The 18,617-nt window shown below is 43.1% G+C and overlaps 1 protein-coding gene across 1 annotated transcript in view; it reads left to right on the top strand.

Annotated features, from left to right (window-relative positions):
- The window catches only part of cnksr3 (cnksr family member 3), a 41,830-nt gene that overhangs the window by 3,510 nt on the left and 19,703 nt on the right, over positions 1-18,617 (top strand). The window contains exons 2-3 of the mRNA XM_024000321.2: positions 13,932-14,095; positions 17,963-18,165. Of these exons, the coding sequence (XP_023856089.1) occupies positions 13,932-14,095; positions 17,963-18,165 (367 nt within the window). The remainder of the gene's footprint in view (positions 1-13,931; positions 14,096-17,962; positions 18,166-18,617) is intronic.

The following is an 18,617-nucleotide window of genomic DNA, read 5'->3' as shown; positions in this document are numbered from 1 at the left end:
AGACTCTTCCTAGCGCTGGCCGCCCGGGAAAGCTGAGCAATCGGGAGAGAAGGGCCTTGGTCAGGGAGGTGACCAAGAACCCAATGGTCACTCTGACAGAGCTCCAGAGTTCCTCTGTGGAGATGGGACAACCTTCCAGAAGGACAACCATCTTTGCAGCACTCCACCAATCAGACCTTAATGGTAGAGTGGCCAGACAGAAGCCACTCCTCAGTAAAAGGCACGACAGCCCGCTTGGAGTTTGCCAAAAGGCACCTAAAGGACTCTCAGACCATGAGAAAAAAGATTCTCTGGTCTGATGAAACCAAGATTGAACTATTTGACCTTAATGCCAAGTTTCACATCTGGAGGAAACCTGGCACCATCTCTACGTTGAAGCATGGTGGTGGCAGCATCATGCTGTGTGGATGTTTTTCAGCGGCAGGGACTGGGAGACTAGTCAGGATCGAGGGAAAGATGAACGGAACAAAGTACAGAGAGATCCTTGATAAAAACCTGCTCCAGAGCACTCAGGACCTCAGACTGGGGGCAAAGGTTTACCGTCCAACAGAACAACGACCCTAAGCACCAGGCCAAGACAGCGCAGGACTGGCTTCGGGACACATCTCTGAATGTCCTTGAGTGGCCCAGCCAGAGCCCGGACTTGAACCAGATCGAAGAGAGACCTGAAAATAGCTGTGCAGTGACGCTCCCCATCCAACCTGACAGAGAGGATCTGCAGAGAAGAATGGAAGAAACTCCCCAAATACAGGTGTGCCAAGCTTGTAGCGTCAAACCCAAGAAGATTCAAGGCTGTAATCGCTGCCAAAGGGGAGATAGGATCTGAACACTTATTGTAAATGTTATATTTCCGTTTTTAATTTTTAATACATTAGCAAAAATTTACAAAACACAGTTTTGTCTTTGTCATTATGGGGTCATTATGTGTGAGGAAGAAAAACGATTTAATACATTTTAGAAAAAAGGCTGTAACATAACAAAATGTGGAAAAGTCAAGGGGTCTGAATACTTTCCAAATGCACTGTATCTTAACTATACTATAAATACAGTATAATATCATTACATTTCAACACACTTAATTGTTTTTTCGGTATTTTAGTATACTATAAATATGCTACCATCATACTTCAATACACTTATTAAAAGTGTCCTTAAAATGTATTGTTTTTCAGTCTCTAAGTATACTATATGTTCACTATCATGAAACTTAAACACACTCATTAAAACTGTACTTCAATTTCAAACGCTTAATATTAATGTAGTATATTAATTTAAAATACACTTGGAGTTGTTTATAACTTAAAGCATTGGTTTTGTTTTATGAAACTCTGCTTACGAGTGATCAAATATACTATAAGTCTACAGTGCCTTCAAAGGTATTCATACCCCTTGTATTTCTTCAAATTTTATTGTGTTACAAACTGGGATTACAGCTGATTTAATTGTAATGTGTTGTCAACAATTAGCTCAAAATACTCTGTAATGTTAAAGTGGAAGGCAAAAAAAAGAAAAGAAAAAGAAAATGGATAACTAAAATATAGTCATTGCATAAGTATTCAGGCCCTTTGTTTAGGCAATCCTAAATTAGTTCAGGAGTGAAATTTGGCTTCACAAATCACATAATATGTCTTATGGACTCAGTGCGAAATAATAGGGGTTGACATGATTTTTTAACTAACCCTTCCTCTGTCCCCCATACATACAAAATCTTTAAGGTCCCTCGGTCAAGTATTGAATTTCAAGCACGGGTTCAACTACAAAGACCAGGGAGCCTTTCGAAAGCATCATAAAATGGCGGTGATTGGTATATCGGTAACAATATCAAGTCAGACATTGACTGTCTCTTTAAGCATGGTCAAGTTAATAATTATGCTGTGAATCATGTATTAAACCACCCAGACACATCAAATATATAGTCATCCTTCTGAACTGAGCTGCAGGACAGGAATGAAACTGCTCAGGGGTGTTACCATGAGGCCATTGGTGATTGTAAAACAGTTATAGAGGTCAATGGCTGTGATGGGAGAAAACTGAAGATGGATCAACAAAATTGTAGGGACTCCACAATAATGATTTAAATGACAGTGAAAATAATAATACAAATATACAGAATACAAATATTCCAAAACATGCATATTCTATGCAACAAGGCACTAAAGTAATACTGCAAAAACACTTTGGGCTTAAATGCAAAGCCTTGTGTTTGGGGCTAATCCAACACAACACATCACTGAGTAACTGCCGCTTTATTTTCAAGCATGGTGGTGGCTGCATCATGTATGGGTATGCTTGACAAATGGGAGTTTTTCAGGATAAAAAGAAACAGGATGGAGATAAGCACAGGCAAATTCCTAGAGGAAAACCTGTTTCAGTCTGCTTTACAACAGGCACTGGGAGAGGAACTCACCTTTCAGCAGGACAATAACCTACAACACAAGGCCAAATATACACTGGAGTTGCTTACCAAGAAGGCAGTGAATGTTCCTGAGTGGCCAAGTTACAGTTTTGACTTAAATCTGCTTAAACCTGAAAATATGGCAATATTTGAAAATTGCTGTCTAGCAATGATCCCCAACATATTGACAGAGCTTGAATGATCCTGAAAAGAATACAGGCTAATATTGCACAATCCAGGTGTGTAAAGCTTACCCAAGAAGACTCAATATACATAAAATCTACTTAAGGTGTATTCAAAGTATATATTTGTTGCTCTTTATCTAATATACAAAATATATACTTAAGTACAAAAAAAGTGTCCCAGTTTTTCTGTTTGGGGAGGACGACGGGCATGCAGATGAGCTTCCTTGAGACAGTTTCTGACAGTTTGTGAGGAAATTCTTTGGTTGTGCAAACCCACAGTTTCATCAGCTGTCCGGGTGGCTGGTCTCAGATGATGCCGCAGGTGAAGAAGCCAGGTGTGGAGGTCCTGGGCTGGCATGTTTACATGTGGTCTGCGTTTGTGAGGCCGCTTGGACGTTCTGCCATATTGAGACTGTTTATGGTGGAGAAATGAACATTAAATTCTCTGGCAACAGCTCTGGTGGAGATTCCTGCAGTCAGCACGCCAACTGCACGCTCCCTCAAAACTTGAGACATCTGTGGCATTGTGTTGTGTGACAAAACTACACATTTTAGAGTGGCCTTTTATTGTCCCAGCACAAGGTACACCTGTGTAATGATCCTGCTGTTTAATCAGCTTCTTAATATGCCACAACTGTCAGGTGGATGGATTATCTTGGCAAAGGAGAAATGCTCACTAAAAGGGATGCCAACAAATGTATGCACAACATTTGAGAGAAATAAGCTTTTAGTGTGTATGGAACTTTTCTGGGATATTTTGTTCCAGCTCATGAAACATGGGACTAACACTTTACATGTTGCATTTATATTTTTTGTCCAGTATTAGATCAACACAAATAAGATTACATGGACAGGGGGGCAAATCCTAGATCAGCACTCATATTTTGAGAGGCTTGATACACACGCCACTGATCTGAGCTCAGATCTTACCTACCATCAGGCCTCAAGCTGTTGTGATCCCTGTGGAAAACGTGCTGAACGATCCTTGAACTGGTCCCGTAGCTCCTGTTCAGTGTTTACAATGTTTTTTCTGTTATGGCAAAGAGGATTGCCGTCCTCAATCTTTGGATGTGGCTCAGTTTGACGAGCCACACAACAGCAGCAGGTTCATGAAAGGAACCTGCATGGACACACGAGTAGCGTTTGCTGGCCGAAAGTACTTACAGTAGCACCTCTGAACAGAGTGCCAGCTGTCATTTGCAAACCGAGTGCAAATCGGTTCTACATGTAGAATCGCGGGAAAATGTTGTCAGTCAGACGTCCACCAGCGGGTTGGAGATGAACGGCAGCTGAACGGCAGATTCAGTGCGGTGTGTGTGTGTGTGGTCCCTAAGGTGTCTTTCCATTAAAATACTTTCTATTTGAATTGGCATACCTTCACGTGCGTGTAAATAGAGAGACATCATTTTGTGTAGCTCTCTTGCAGGTATTTGGCTCCAGCAGCTAGGTAGCTATAAACACATAAATAAACAGGGCATAATATAATAAGAACAGATAAATGATTGACTGTGAACAGTAAGAAGTTATATGTTGTATATCCTTCCCCTATGAGAAGAACTTTGAAAACACACAACTCATATACACTAGCAGTAAATATACTGCATTAGTGTTCAGGCAAGTCCGCATTTTCCCCCGCTCTTCTGACAGGTGTGATTACAGAGGAAGATTGTGATTGATAGTAAATCAAGATTTAAGACTATAGATATAGGTAATGGAACTCCCAATTCTGTTATTGACTGAAGAAAGTGTCGGATAAGTTGCAAAAGTTTGAAATAAGGGTTGTTATCAAGCGGTTATTCTTATTTTATTAGATCCACCCATAACACAAAATGTGGCTGCACTTTAGTATCTTTCATTTTGGCATGACACAATGTCTTGCATTAAACTTGGGTTCTTCCACAGCCACAGGACAGGAGCATCCAGTTTATGTACTTGTTTATGAGGAAGGAGGACGACTCCTTGGGGCAAGTCTCAAATGGCACCGTCGTCCCTGTATAGTGCACCACTTTTGATTAGAGCTCTATATAAGCCCTGGTCAAAAGTAGTGCGCTATATAGGGAATATAGTGCCATTTGGGACATATACCAAGTTTCATCTTGGCGACACCTCAGTCTGAGTCATAAGACTCTTTCACCTCACCACCCTCTGCCATTGGCTAAGCTTATCAGGAGTGAAACCAAGCTTATTTTTACGGGCCCACCCACTACCACAGTCCAAAAGGGTGACATGTCACATACAGTACCAGTCAAAATTTTGGACACACCTACTCATTCAAGGGTTTTTCTTTATTTGTACTATTTTCTACATTGTAGAATAATAGTGAAGACATCAAAACTATGAAATAACACATATGGAATCATGTAGTAACCAAAAAGTGTTAAACAAATCAAAATATATTTTATATTTGAGATTCTTCAAAGTAGCCACCCATTGCCTTGTTGACAGCTTTGCACACTCTTGGCATTCTCTCAACCAGCTTCATGAGGTAGTCATCTGGAATGCATTTCAATTAACAGGTGTGCCTTGTTAAAAGTTAATTTGTGAAATGTTGTTCCTTCTTAATGCGTTTGAGCCAATCAGTTGTGTTGTGACAAGGTAGGGCTGGTATACAGAAGATAGTCCTATTTGGTAAAAGACCAAGTCCATATTATGGCAAGAACAGCTCAAAAAAAAAGAAGAAAAAACCGACAGTCCATCATTACTTTAAGGCATGAAGGTCAGTCAATACGGAAAATTTCAAGTGCAGTCGCAAAAATCGTCAAGCGCAATGATGAAACTGGCTCTCATGAGGACTGCCACAGGAAAGGAAGACCCAGAGTTACCTCTGGTGCAGAGGATAAATTCATTAGAATTTATTGCAGCCCAAATAAATGCTTCACAGAGTTCAAGTAACAGACACATCTCAACATCAACAGAGGAGACTGCGTGAATTAGGCCTTCATGGTCGAATTGCTGCAAAGAAACCACTACTAAAGGACACCAATAAGAAGAAGAGACTTGCTTGGTGAAAAGAACACAAGCAATGGACATTAGACTGGTGGAAATCTGTCCTTTGGTCTGATGAGTCCAAATTTGAGATTGTTGGTTACAACTATCGTGTCTTTGTGAGACACAGAGTATATGAACGGATGATCTTGGCATGTGTGGTTCCCACCGTGAAGCAAGGAGGAGGTGTGATGGTGTGCATGTGCTTTTCTGGTGACACTGTCAGTGGTTTATTTAGAATTCAAGGCATACTTAACCAGCATGGCTACCACAGCATTCTGCAGTGATACGCCATCCCATCTGGTTTGCGCTTAGTGGGACTATCATTTATTTTTCAACAGGACCCAACACACCTCCAGGCTGTGTAAGGGCTATTTGACAAAGAAGGAGAGTGATGGAGTGCTGCATCAGATGACTGGCCTCCACAATCACACAACCTCAACCCAATTGAGATGGTTTGGGATGAGTTGGACCGCAGAGTGAAGGAAAAACAAGTGCTCAGCATATGTGGGAACTCCTTCAAGACTGTTGGAAAAGCATTCCAGGTGAAGCTTGTTGAGAGAATGCCAAGAGTGTGTAAAGCTGTCATCAAGGCAAAGGGAGGCTACTTTGAAGAATCTAAAATATATTTTGATTTGTTTAACACTTTTTTGGTTACTACATGATTCCATATGTGTTATTTCATAGTTTTGATGTCTTCACTATTATTCTACAATGTAGAAAATAGTAAAAATAAAGAAACACCCTTGAATGAGTAGGTGTGTCCAAACTTTTGACTGGTACTGTACATATACTTGCTTGTTGCATTTATGTGTGACCAGCCCCCCAATGACTGATTTCTGTGAACAATGAACCTATACGGCCTTGTAGTTTCAACTGATTAATGGCACAACACCAGCACTTCGTCAATGTATTTTGATTGAAACAAGGACGATTGGCAGGCTAGGATAGGCAGCTGCATTTAGCAGGTGTTCTGAATGAGTTATGGGAATGACGCTTACGAAAGCCTACAGGTCTTGATATGATGCGTTATCACTATGCAGTGCACACCAATGGTTGGCCACAACATTATCACTTTACAGTACACACTAATGGTTGGCCACAACATTATCACTACACAGTACACCCTAATGATTGGTCACAACATTATCACTACACAATACACACTAATGGTTGGCCACAACATTATCACTACACAGTACACCCTAATGGTTGGCCACAACATTATCACTACACAGTACACCCTAATGGTTGGCCACAACATTATCACTACACAGTACACACTAATGGGGGCCTGAACTGACTCATCCAGAACAGCACATCCTGGTTTAGCCTACATGTTTCCACTAGTTTCTCTGACGTACACTATCACCCGTGGGAACATAGACAGGGGAGGCTGTTACTCATTTAATATTATTATCACTATCATGACTCACTATTATGTCTAATAACTTCTCAGATTAGCGGGGCTTGGAAACTTTCTCTTCATTGTCTCCATCCAGTTCATGTCTGTCAGAAGTGTTTCCATGGGAACAAAAATGATATTAATTAACCCTGCTACCCAGAGCCATGTATTAACCCTTTGCTGGTCCCCAAATCAAATCAAGTTTTTTTTATATAGCCCTTCGTACATCAGCTAATATCTCGAAGTGCTGTACAAACAGCAAGCAATGCAGGTGTAGAAGCACGGTGGCTAGGAAAAACTCCCTAGAAAGGCCAAAACCTAGGAAGAAACCTAGAGAGGAACCAGGCTATGAAGGGTGGCCAGTCCTCTTCTGTCTGTGCCGGGTGGAGATTATAACAGAACATGGCCAAGATGTTCAAATGTTCATAAATGACCAGCATGGTCAAATAATAATAATCACAGTAGTTATCGAGGGTGTAGCAAGTCAGCACCTCAGGAGTAAATGTCAGTTGGCTTTTCATAGCCGATCATTAAGAGTATCTCTACCGCTCCTGCGGTCTCTAGAGAGTTGAAAACAGCAGGTCTGAGACAGGTAGCACGTCCGGTGGACAGGTCAGGGTTCCATAGCCGCAGGCAGAACAGTTGAAACTGGAACAGCAGCAAGGCCAGGTGGACTGGGGACAGCAAGGAGTCATCATGCCCGGTAGTCCTGACGCATGGTCCTAGGGCTCAGGTCCTCCGAGAGAGAGAAAGAAAGAGAGAAGGAGAGAATTAGAGAGAGCATACTTAAATTCACACAGGACACCAGATAAGACAGGAGAAGTACTCCAGATATAACCAACTGACCCTAGCCCCCCGACACATAAACTACTGCAGCATAAATACTGGAGGCTGAGACAGGAGGGGTCAGGAGACACTGTGGCCCCATCCGATGATACCCCCGGACAGGGCCAAACAGGAAGGATATAACCCCACCCACTTTGCCAAAGCACCACTAGAGGGATATCTTCAACCACCAACTTACAATCCTGAGACAAGGCTGAGTATAGCCCACAAAGATCTCCTCCACAGCACAAACCAAGGGGGAGAGATCTGTGAAGACTAGACACTGCCACCAGTTGTGCTAAACTCCATACATTCAAAGATCACAGGACAGGCTACTATTGTACCAATTCTGGATTTTCCCCAGAAAACGCACACACACAACAACACAGTATTTTGTTTAAGTTCAGCACAATTGTTTTGTCTGGTCAAGGAAATCCTTTGTTTGAGATAAGGTGTGTTCCTGTGTTTCCCCTTTCGTGTCCTGTCTGAATGGCCAGTGTGTGTGAGAGATGGATGGGAGTGGCAGAGACAGCGTTGAGTCTATGAATAGTTTCAATGCTTTCGAACCACTCTCTCTCTTCCTTTCGATTCATGACCACCACCACCCCTGTTCTATTGTGAGGGGTGAAGGAAGTAAACATTCTGCCTCTGGAATGCAGGTCCAAACTCCACTCATTCATGCCCTGTCTACCCCAGCCAGCACAACACATGCCTTTTGTGTGCTGTGATGAACAAGCCAGAGGCCGCTTTCACTTCAGTTCAGTGTAATGTCCAATCTGCCAAACCTACAGTGCTCCTGAATTACTATGAACACATTGACTCTCCAATTCGTGGAGATTCTACGCTGGACCACTGCTACATGTCTTTTCGACACAGGTATAAAGCCATCTCCCGTCCTCCTTTTGGCAAATCTGACCATGATTCCATTTAGCTCCTTCCCGCCTACAAACAAAGACACAATAGGGAAGTTTCGGTATTCAGGTCTGTACGACTGTTTTGATCACTTGGACTTGAATATGTTCCAGGTTGCCACTCGGGATAAAATGAATTCATAAGCAGTCACCGGATTTATAAAAAAATTCATAGATTATGTGATACCTAATAAAAAACTGTGGATTGATGGCAGGGAAACTAAAGGAGAAAGATGCTGCTTATGAACATGGCAAGGTGACCGGCGACAATAGCATGGTTAAACAGTACAAACATGACCTAGGCAGATCAATCAAGATGGCAAAACACAAGTATAGGGACAAAGTGGAGAAGCAATTCAGTGGGTCGGATATGAGTCATATGTGGCAAGGGCTTATGACGATCGCGGATTACTAAAAGAAAGCCAGCCACGTCGTGGACACCAACGCTGCCCTCCCGGACGAGCTAAACACCTTCTTCTCACGAGGGCTACGTGCCGACGGTCTCCACGGAGGATGCATGTGAGTCATTCAAACGTGTTAACCCCTCGCAAGGTTGCCGGCCCAGACGACAGCTCCTTCGCCACTGACCCTTAGCTGAATGCCCCTTTGGGTGCACACTGCCTGCCCTCCAGGACACCTACACGAAGGCCAAGTATATCATCAGGGACCTCGGCCACCTGAGCCACAGCTTGTTCTCCGCTGAAGCTTGTGTGCGTCGTAGAGCAGAACATCGACGATGCTCTTGTCTGTATCCTCTCGTGTGTAGAAAAAATGCCGCTTTCACAAGCCCCGTGTTACGGAATAGGCGCTTTATATTGGCATTAAGAGGGGATTGAGCTGCAGTCTCTAGCATAAACACACAGGGAGCTATTCAATCTTCAAAATGATGTCACCGTGTGGCGCACCGGTGCATCGATCGACTCTATTAATGAACACACAATTAACCACGCCATACTTGGTTAAAAAATTTGAACTCACAACACATCAAGGTATATAAATCCTTTTGAATTGATCGTTTACCTTACGAGGAAAGTGACACACTTGAGGAGGAAATCACCAAAGTTCTGGATGAAGCTACATGGGTTTTGTTTGTTTTTTATCTTGCTGAAAAAATGATTAACTGGATATTTCTGTGGAAAGCGATTGCAGCCTGAGCCCTTTACAAGAGTTTACCGACCTCAATGATGTTCTCAGTAACCCACTTTTTCTTTGTAGAAATCTCCCTAATCAGGTGATCAAATGTCAATACTCATAGAGACCGTATGGGTGATGTTTCCTTTCATTGTTAGTGCTGTGAGGGTCTATTTTCTTTATCATACACAGTTGAGTGTGTTGTTGAAGACTCCTTTATATCAGCGCTACTGTATTAAACGTGACTATTCAAAACCTTATCTGTCAGATAAGCATAATCGATTTTTTGTATTCCTGGAAATAAGAAATGATATTACATTCCCGAGACTCTCATCAAGTCATCATTAGAGTTATCCGAAGGTTCTGTCTCAACTTGGAGACATTTGGGAATCTTGATTATTTGGGGAATCTTGATAAAGCTCTCAAAACAATGCTCTCACACGTGTCTGTTATTACTGGATAGAGCTAGGGATGTGTTATAGAGTTGAACTGAGGACATGTTAGCCTGTTGGCTTGCATCCCAAATGGCACACTATTCCCTATATAGAGCATTCCTTTTGATGGGCTCTCATCCCTCTAGAGGGAATAGGGTGCCATTTGGGATGCAGACAACAGGCTAACGTGTCTACAGTTCAACTCTATAACATACCCCTAGCTCTATCCAGTAACAACAGACAAATGTAAGAGCATTGTGTGTTATCAATAGCAGGTGATGGGCTGTGTAGCATGACATTGGCTGGTGGTCTCTGGCTGTTCAGAGAGATTACTGCCCTCGTCAGGCATCTGAAACGTTATCCTACACGCTAGTTTTCCCTTAATCACGACCCTTATGGGAAACATATGTACCCTCATACCAAGAAACCCAAACATCAATCAAACTTTCTTCAAAACAGACCCTAAGTGAACAGTCAACACGGTCAGTACACCCAAGTTGATGGAATTAATGACGTTGGTCAAATGTCTTGGAAACATGTTTTGGAGGGGGAAAATGTAATTTTCTTCACTTATTGCAACTGGTTGGTTACCAACTTAATTAGAAAGTTTATTTTATTTTATTGTCATACCCATGTACACACCCATCATACCCAGTCTGATATACCATGGCTTTCAACCAATCAGCATTCAGGGATCAAACCATCCAGTTTATAATTGTAAATAAATCAGTGTTTTTTGCACATGTGCATAACTATAGATAAATCCGACAGGAGTTTGAGTGATGAAAGTTGGACATCAGATCTCCAAATCTCTGTACAAGAAACACTTGGACAAACTTTTTTCAACCCTCTAAAAAATAAAATCAGTAAATAATAATAATAAAAAAACACTTGGACGAACTTCAAAAAAAGTATTGTTAGGCTGTTTTCTGGCAATGGTGAAGTTATTTTGTGCCAGATGTTAAGACAACAAACTGTTATAAATGGCCTATTTGTGAGATTAATTTGTTATTTCAATAGACATAGGCTACTGACTAAAATCTGGGTTTATAATTGCAATTCAATTTTTCCATGGTTTGTTTAGCTAGTCCCCTATAGCCCCTGATAGGTTAACATCTAATTTCTGGGGAAAGTCCACAGTGAAATTGACATCAAATGTGGAGAATAATACATTTGCCATAGATCTGTGACCATGATCCCAATTGATAACTTCCAATGTAATTAACCAAACATGGCCATTAATAATTGCATAATAACACAAGGCTACAACAATACACTGAAGTTAGGCAACACAGGTAGGCTACACAAATGCCACAAATTGATTTGCAATGACTCCAGCGATCTCGTCATTTCAACATATTGTATCAAATGGTAGGCTACAGTAACCTACAATGGCATAGAAATTAATAGCCTACTTGATGGCCAACTGATGCAAATGTATCATTCTCCACATTTAATGTCAGTTTTATTGTGGACTTTTCCCCCATCAAATTTCCACTCGCGCAGAACTCGAGACCCAAGAACCGAGCATGCGTAAAAACCTTCGCTGGATACGGTTTTCCCGTAACATAAGTCAACATTAGAATGCAGTTTACTTTAAACCACGTCTGAGCGAATTTATCTAAAGCCTCTAGTGTGCCCTAAATGTATTTTACAGTGCCTTGTCGCTTTTATATAATTTCTAGCGCGTTAATATGTTTTATGGAAAAAGGGTTGGAAACACGTGTCTCCAGAATCACATTCTAAATTGCCTTTCGACAACTGGTAAAAATTTGCCCTTGCAACCTGTGACCAATAACTTTTCAGTGCACTCCATACGGTCTATCGAGTCGGGAAAGTCTGGGTGCGCGCTCAGGACTGATTTCTTTGAACAATAACACGACTACAACCTCATCTGCAATATGTCAAACTACCGTAAATAAAGCACAAGCTACACGCTGTTTATCAGTGCCCGAAAGCACTTGTTATCTAAATTCAAACGCGATGTTCGTCAATGACGCTGACAAGTAGTTGCCAGCAGGCACATTGAACAGCCAGTCCACAATCAGTTTATAAAGTCACTGGCGAGTGACGAAGTGTGTGCTTCGATGCTGTTTTGTATTTTACAACTTTCTCACGGTTTATTACCAGAGTGTGCATCTGTCTGGCAGTGTTTCATGTTACAAATCAGGTTGTGGGGGGACTCAAGATACATGCATAATGGGTTGTCTTATGCAAACAAGTCTGAGGCGCTTTGTAATGGGTAGGTCTGTCTCACTGTCTGGACGTTCTGGCTGCTTTTTCTCCTGTTAGTGTGCACTGGTCAAGTGGGCATGATCTTAATCCATAACCAACCCTCCAGTAAATCGTGATGAACTCACTTACAAAACTCTGTTTTGGACAAGACTGACTATATTACCAAAATTATCCTACTTAAACTTTGAAGTCAATTTTGACACTAGAATGAATGTTTCTGACTCATGTCGATGCCAAATAGGCAGTTTAAAACGAGAGGAGTTGGTTCTATGGGTGCAAATTCTACTTTCTGTGGGGTGTGGCCAATTCCAATTCATGTTTTGAATTGAATTAAATTCCCGGAATTCTGAATTGGACCCAACCCTGGCCTGACATCTTGCTTTCCCTTCGCCCTCCTAGAACTCCTTTCCTCTCTCACTGTCATCCTTTGACTTCTTTAAGTATACACCAAGGGTTTTCTTCTCCCTCAATCCTGTCACTAGAAAGTGGTCAACAAGATCTCATACTCCTGGCCCACCTACATCTCCACCCTTTGGCAGAGGGGCTAATTAAATTGTCCAAGCATTTAGAATGTGCATTTAATCAAATATTTACAAACTCTATCCCCACAGAAGGTCAAAACACTTAGAAACATTACTTTGATTGTGTACAGAATAACCAGAGTATTTTAGTGTAACAACATACAGTCATTAGCTTGTGCTAACACAAAGGTGGCAGGAGGCAACACATTAATGGCTAGTTAAGAGGTGTCTCTGTAAACTCTGGGGGTGTGGCCCAAATGGCACCCTATTCCCTACATAGTGCACTCCTTTTTACCAGAGCTCTGTGGCCCTGGTGTGTAATCATTAGTCCAAACAGTTGAACTAGTGTTTCTATTGGACAAATTCACGTAGGCCCTGCCCCGTTTTGTTCTGGTTGCTTCCATGGAATCAGTGTAATGAATATAATATACCCCTGGTCAAAAGTAGTGCACTACATAGGGAATAAGGTGCCATTTGGGATATAGTGTCAGAGTGAGCCATCTGTCATGTAGCATGGCATTCCAAGCCAACATGAGCCATGGAATTTAATGGCGACACATGGCGACAGTTGCTTTTTTGTTGACTATTTACAACAAACATGTCCATTTTGGGGACCAGTTGCTGATGCCGTTTGGGCCAGAAGGTCTGAACAACAGATGCGAGCACACTATGTGCTAGAATAGCCACTGGTCATAACCGCTGCTATGTGCAATGTGTGGAATTCTGGGTGGCTAGATGTGTCATCAACGGTGGTCAGAGATCAGTTTCATTCTGGTTCTTGCTCGACAGTGCTATCCTGAGAAATGCCTGAGTGATGGACATGTATTGACTCACGACCAATGTTTACTTCTTTGACACGTGTGTGGTATCTCTGTCACAATCCGTCTCCGTCTCTCTTTCCCAGGCCTGGACGACAACCTACAGCAGTATGTCCCGTACTTTGAGCGGGAGAAGATTGACGGGGAGCAGCTGTTGAAGATCTCCCACCAGGATCTGGTAGAGCTGGGGATGACCAGGATCGGACACCAGGAACTGGTGCTGGAGGCGGTCGACCTGCTCTGTGCTCTGGTTAGTGATCTAAAATAGCCAATATCCAATCAGAGGATAACGTTTAGTCACCCTTTGGAACGTCCCCTAGGCCTATCCTGTATATGATCTGCAGGTGCTCAAACTATCAACACGCTTCACGTCCAAGCGTCCAATATCTGTGCTTCACGTAGTTTGATCATGGTTTGATCACGTCAAATGTCCATTACCATGTCCCAAATGGCAGTGCAATAATCTATAAATCACTCTAAAAGTTAAGTTAAGGGTCAAATTCCAGTGTGATAACATTCATGCTACTCTGATGTTGAATGACTCTGGTGAAGTGGTCGTTTTTCTAAGACATGGTGTGATTGGGCAGTAGGTAAGCCCTACTGAGTCAAGGGGTTGCTTCTGGTGCGTATGATAGTACAGTTAAGATACTAATAGTGAGTTGGTTAGTGGATTATGCCACAGCCTTGGTATCAAGTGGCTTGCTTGACATTTTTAGGGGGGAATCTTGAAATATCATCTTGTTTTCGAGGGGTCTTGAATAAGCAGTAAACAAAAGCAAACAAACCCCTTGTTGTGCCCTCGGGCGGAGGGATAGTTATCTAGCAGTCAGCTCAGCTTGAACGAGTCTAAGCGGCCCATAGATGAGAGAAGCTGGCATTGGTCAGGAAACAGGGATTAGGGAGGAATGTCCGGTCAGATGCCTCTCACTCACTCTCTCTCTCACTCACTCGCTCACCCACTCTCTCACTCACTCTCTCCCTTAATGTGTCTTTCTCCATATCTCTCTCTCTGCCCAACCTCCCACCGTCTCTCTCTCGCTCTCTCCACCCCCATCCCCCTCTCTTTATTCACCCCTCTCTCTCTCCCCCCCACCTCCCTCTCTCTATCTCTCTCAGTGTGCTGATGTAAGAATTATACACTGTGCTGGGTTGGATTTTCAGGCCCGGATGGAAAAGCGGTGTGTTAGCCTGGTCGCCCCAGATCTATCTTGTCAACTCCTACTGGCTATACACAAACAGAGCTGCCCTGACCAGGCTAGAAAACAATGTGCTGTATGCCAGTGCTTCATTCTCTGAACTAGATTCAGTGTGAAGTGTGCGATACAGTGCCCCTCTGTGGGAAATTGAAAAAGGAGAGTACAGTATAGTCAGTGCTTTACTTCATTGTGAAGTCTGGGTGAATAGGGTCTGGCCCACAGGATAGAGAATGGGGCCTGATACCTCCTAGTGTGAGAATTGACTAACTCAATAGTAGGACAGAGAGTAACCGACTGGCACAGGGCAACTGACTGGGGCCGGAACAGAAGAGCGACTGTCAATTATGAACACAAACAATGGCCACAAAGAAGGTGTGTGTGTCTCTCTAACAGTTGGATTACGGTGTGCTAGTCCGGTGTTTTTTTAGTGCTGCTATTTCAGCCCTCAGTTGTTCAATGAACCTACAGTTCAATAAGTTTACCTTACTGTACATTTTAGTTTGGTCCCATCAATCCCCCAGCATTCTGCAGTGTCAGATCTTTCCCTTTTCCCATTTTGTGACCTCATGGTCCATCCGTGATCCATAAGATGGGTGAAATGCTTTGGCGGTAGGGTGCCGGATCTTGTTCACTCTTAAGAGAGGTTTGGTGAGGAAATGAACTGGGATCTTGAACATGTAAGATGGAATACGTAAGATGGAATAGATGCTGTCTGCCCATTACATAGAAGTAAGAGAGAGGGCTTGCTTGGTAGGGTGCATCCCAAATGGCACCCTATTCCCTACATAGCACATTATTTTTGACCCTCATCCTATGGGCCCTGGTACAAAGTGGCGCACGATAAAGGGAATAAAGCTCTATTTACGGTGCAACACGGGACTCTCTGGGCAGAGCTTTATTTTCTCAGGGAGAAATCTCCCGGTGCTCAGGAAACAGATGTGACCTCACCCCCCACCTGTCTCTCACACACACACGTCCCTTTCAGGAAAAGCCATTACACCATTGTTCCTGCGGTTTCCGTCCGGTGGTGTCAGATAATTCGCTCCACCCCCAGCCTCACCTCTCCGCTGCATCCAAAATGGCACCCTATTCGCTACATAGAGCACTACCTTTGACCAGAGCCCGAGTCAAAAGTAGTCCACTAGGGAATAGAATGCCATTTGGGACGCAGGCCTCCTCTCCAACTGTGTCCCATTCATCAGAACCGCTGTACATCTCAGAGTCGACAGGACACTTTCTCCTTTTCCTCCCTCTCTCACAGGCTCTCTTCCTAGCTTATTTCCCTCTCCCTTTTCCCCTCTTCAGTGCCTGGACAGGAACAGGCATTCCGTTGGCTGCAGATGTTTTCATTGCTTCTATGCTTCAGGATAGGAACAAACGCGCTGAACAGCTGTATAGCTGGAGGATTGTGTGTGTGTGTGTGTGTGTGTGTGTACAGTGTGTGTACAGTGTGTGTACAGTGTGTGTACAGTGTGTGTACAGTGTGTGTACAGTGTGTGTACAGTGTGTGTGTGTGTACAGTGTGTGTGTGTGTGTGTGTGTGTTTGGTGAACATGTTAATGATTATCAGAGATTGGAGCGTTTGCTCTCAATCAGACCTTGATGACTGGCTGTTGGGCTCTCCCATCCTATAATTCTTTGCACTTCAATAAGGCCGTTTTAGCTCTGTCTACCACAGCTGTGGTACAGGGCCAGTGATCTTCAGGTGTTAGCCTGCTATAAATCCTTAGAGCTGTGTTTAGACATCATAACATCCTGGAAGATCAAACAGTGTAAGCGTTTAAGTATATTGTCAGTGGAACGGTCGATCGTCATTCTTTCTATTTATTTCAATCTTTTCCTTGTTCCGACACTCACACACACACACTTTCTCACAGAACACACTGGTGATTTGAGGTAATTGAGGTAGACGTGGTGGGGAATATGTTGTAGTCAGATGATGGGCCATGCACAGGCTGCCATGGTGACTGGTCTTGAGGAATGTAGGAGGACTTATCAGTTTGGAATGGCACGCTATTCTGTCTATAGTGCACTACTTCAAATAATGAAACATTGTAAAATCATCCGCACCACTGGACCGTTTTGTGTTTTGGGAACATATCTTTTGTGATGTCCCCACAATGTTCCCACCAGACTGTTCCCACAACGTAAATAAACATTCAGGAAATCTTTAAAGAACGGACATAATGTGTTCTGGGAACGTTCCTGCGACATCAGGGGAATGTTTTTTGCGCCCTAAATGAAACATGGTGGAATCAGATTATAGGTGTTCTAGGAATGTCCTTGCAACATCAGGCGAAAGTTTTATGCAAACATTCTATAATCATCAGAACGAATGGACCGTTTTTGTTGTTGTTGTAAGAACATTTGCCGCAACCTGGTTTGCTGGGATGAGACTCTGGCCAAGAGTAGTGCACTATAGATGAAATAGGGTGCCATTTGGGACACGGTCAATGTTTGCTGAACCCAAGCCATGTGGTTTTGAGCGGAATTGATAACAGCACAAATGATCATCATGCTAATGACAGTTTTGCTATGTGACTATGCGTAAACTGAATAAAAATACCTGAGTGTCACGTTCCTGACCTGTTTTCCCTTGTTTTTGTATTTATTTAGTATGGTCAGGGCGTGAGTTGGGTGGGTTGTCTATGTGTGATTTTCTATGTTGGGATTTTGTGTTCGGGCTGGTATGATTCTCAATCAGAGGCAGCTGTCAATCGTCCTCTTCAGACGAAGAGGAGGAAATCAGCCGTAACACTGAGAGTATTTTTTTATCTATGATTGTTGTATTATGAGAATATTCCCACACATTTTACATGACATTTTAGTCATTTAGCAGATGCTCTTATCCAGAGGGACTCAATTAGGGTAAACAATTCGACCACATATCACCGTCATTAAAACTAAGAGCATTCTTTCAGAACTACGGGGTGGAGACAGACAACCTGAAGACTCTGGTGGGTCGTATGAGAGCGGCGTCCAACAACCTCCAGAACTCAGCGTCTGAGCGCAGGAAGAATCCGTCGTACGAGAGGAAAAACTCCAACAAACCCCCCAACGACTTCCTCACTGCCGTGGTGGAGCTCATCGGAGCCGCCAAGAGTCTGCTGGCCTGGCTGGACAGGTAGACGCAACACACACACACACACACACATCCATGCACACACACGCTTGCAAACACACACAGGTAAGCATACACACACACACACACATGCATGTACACACACACACACACAGACACGCTTAGCATTTCACCAGGAAGTACTGTGTTCTATTAGGCTCTTAAGTGGCGCCTATGTTAACGTACATGTTATCTTGTTGAAGTCCCGACTTGAGGACGTTTTTAACTGTCTGCTAGTCAAAACAGACAGAGTTTCCAAGTGAAGTAATGCAGGGTCGACACCAGGTATATATCCTGTGCTTGTGTCGCCTTGAGACACGCTCCAGAGGGTCTCAGCTGCGAAATGAAACATCTGTATTGACGGAGCACCGCGGTTATGATCGGTAGCGCCTCAAACACGTGCGGGTGTGTAGTGCAGCCTACGTACATGAAAGCACTTCTCATCGGATCAAGAA

This window comes from Salvelinus sp. IW2-2015, linkage group LG14 (assembly GCF_002910315.2).
Source record: "Salvelinus sp. IW2-2015 linkage group LG14, ASM291031v2, whole genome shotgun sequence".
Classification (NCBI taxonomy): Eukaryota; Metazoa; Chordata; class Actinopteri; order Salmoniformes; family Salmonidae; genus Salvelinus; species Salvelinus sp. IW2-2015.
The sequence above is the reverse complement of the archived record's forward strand: the minus strand, read 5'-3'. Positions and strand labels throughout refer to the sequence as shown.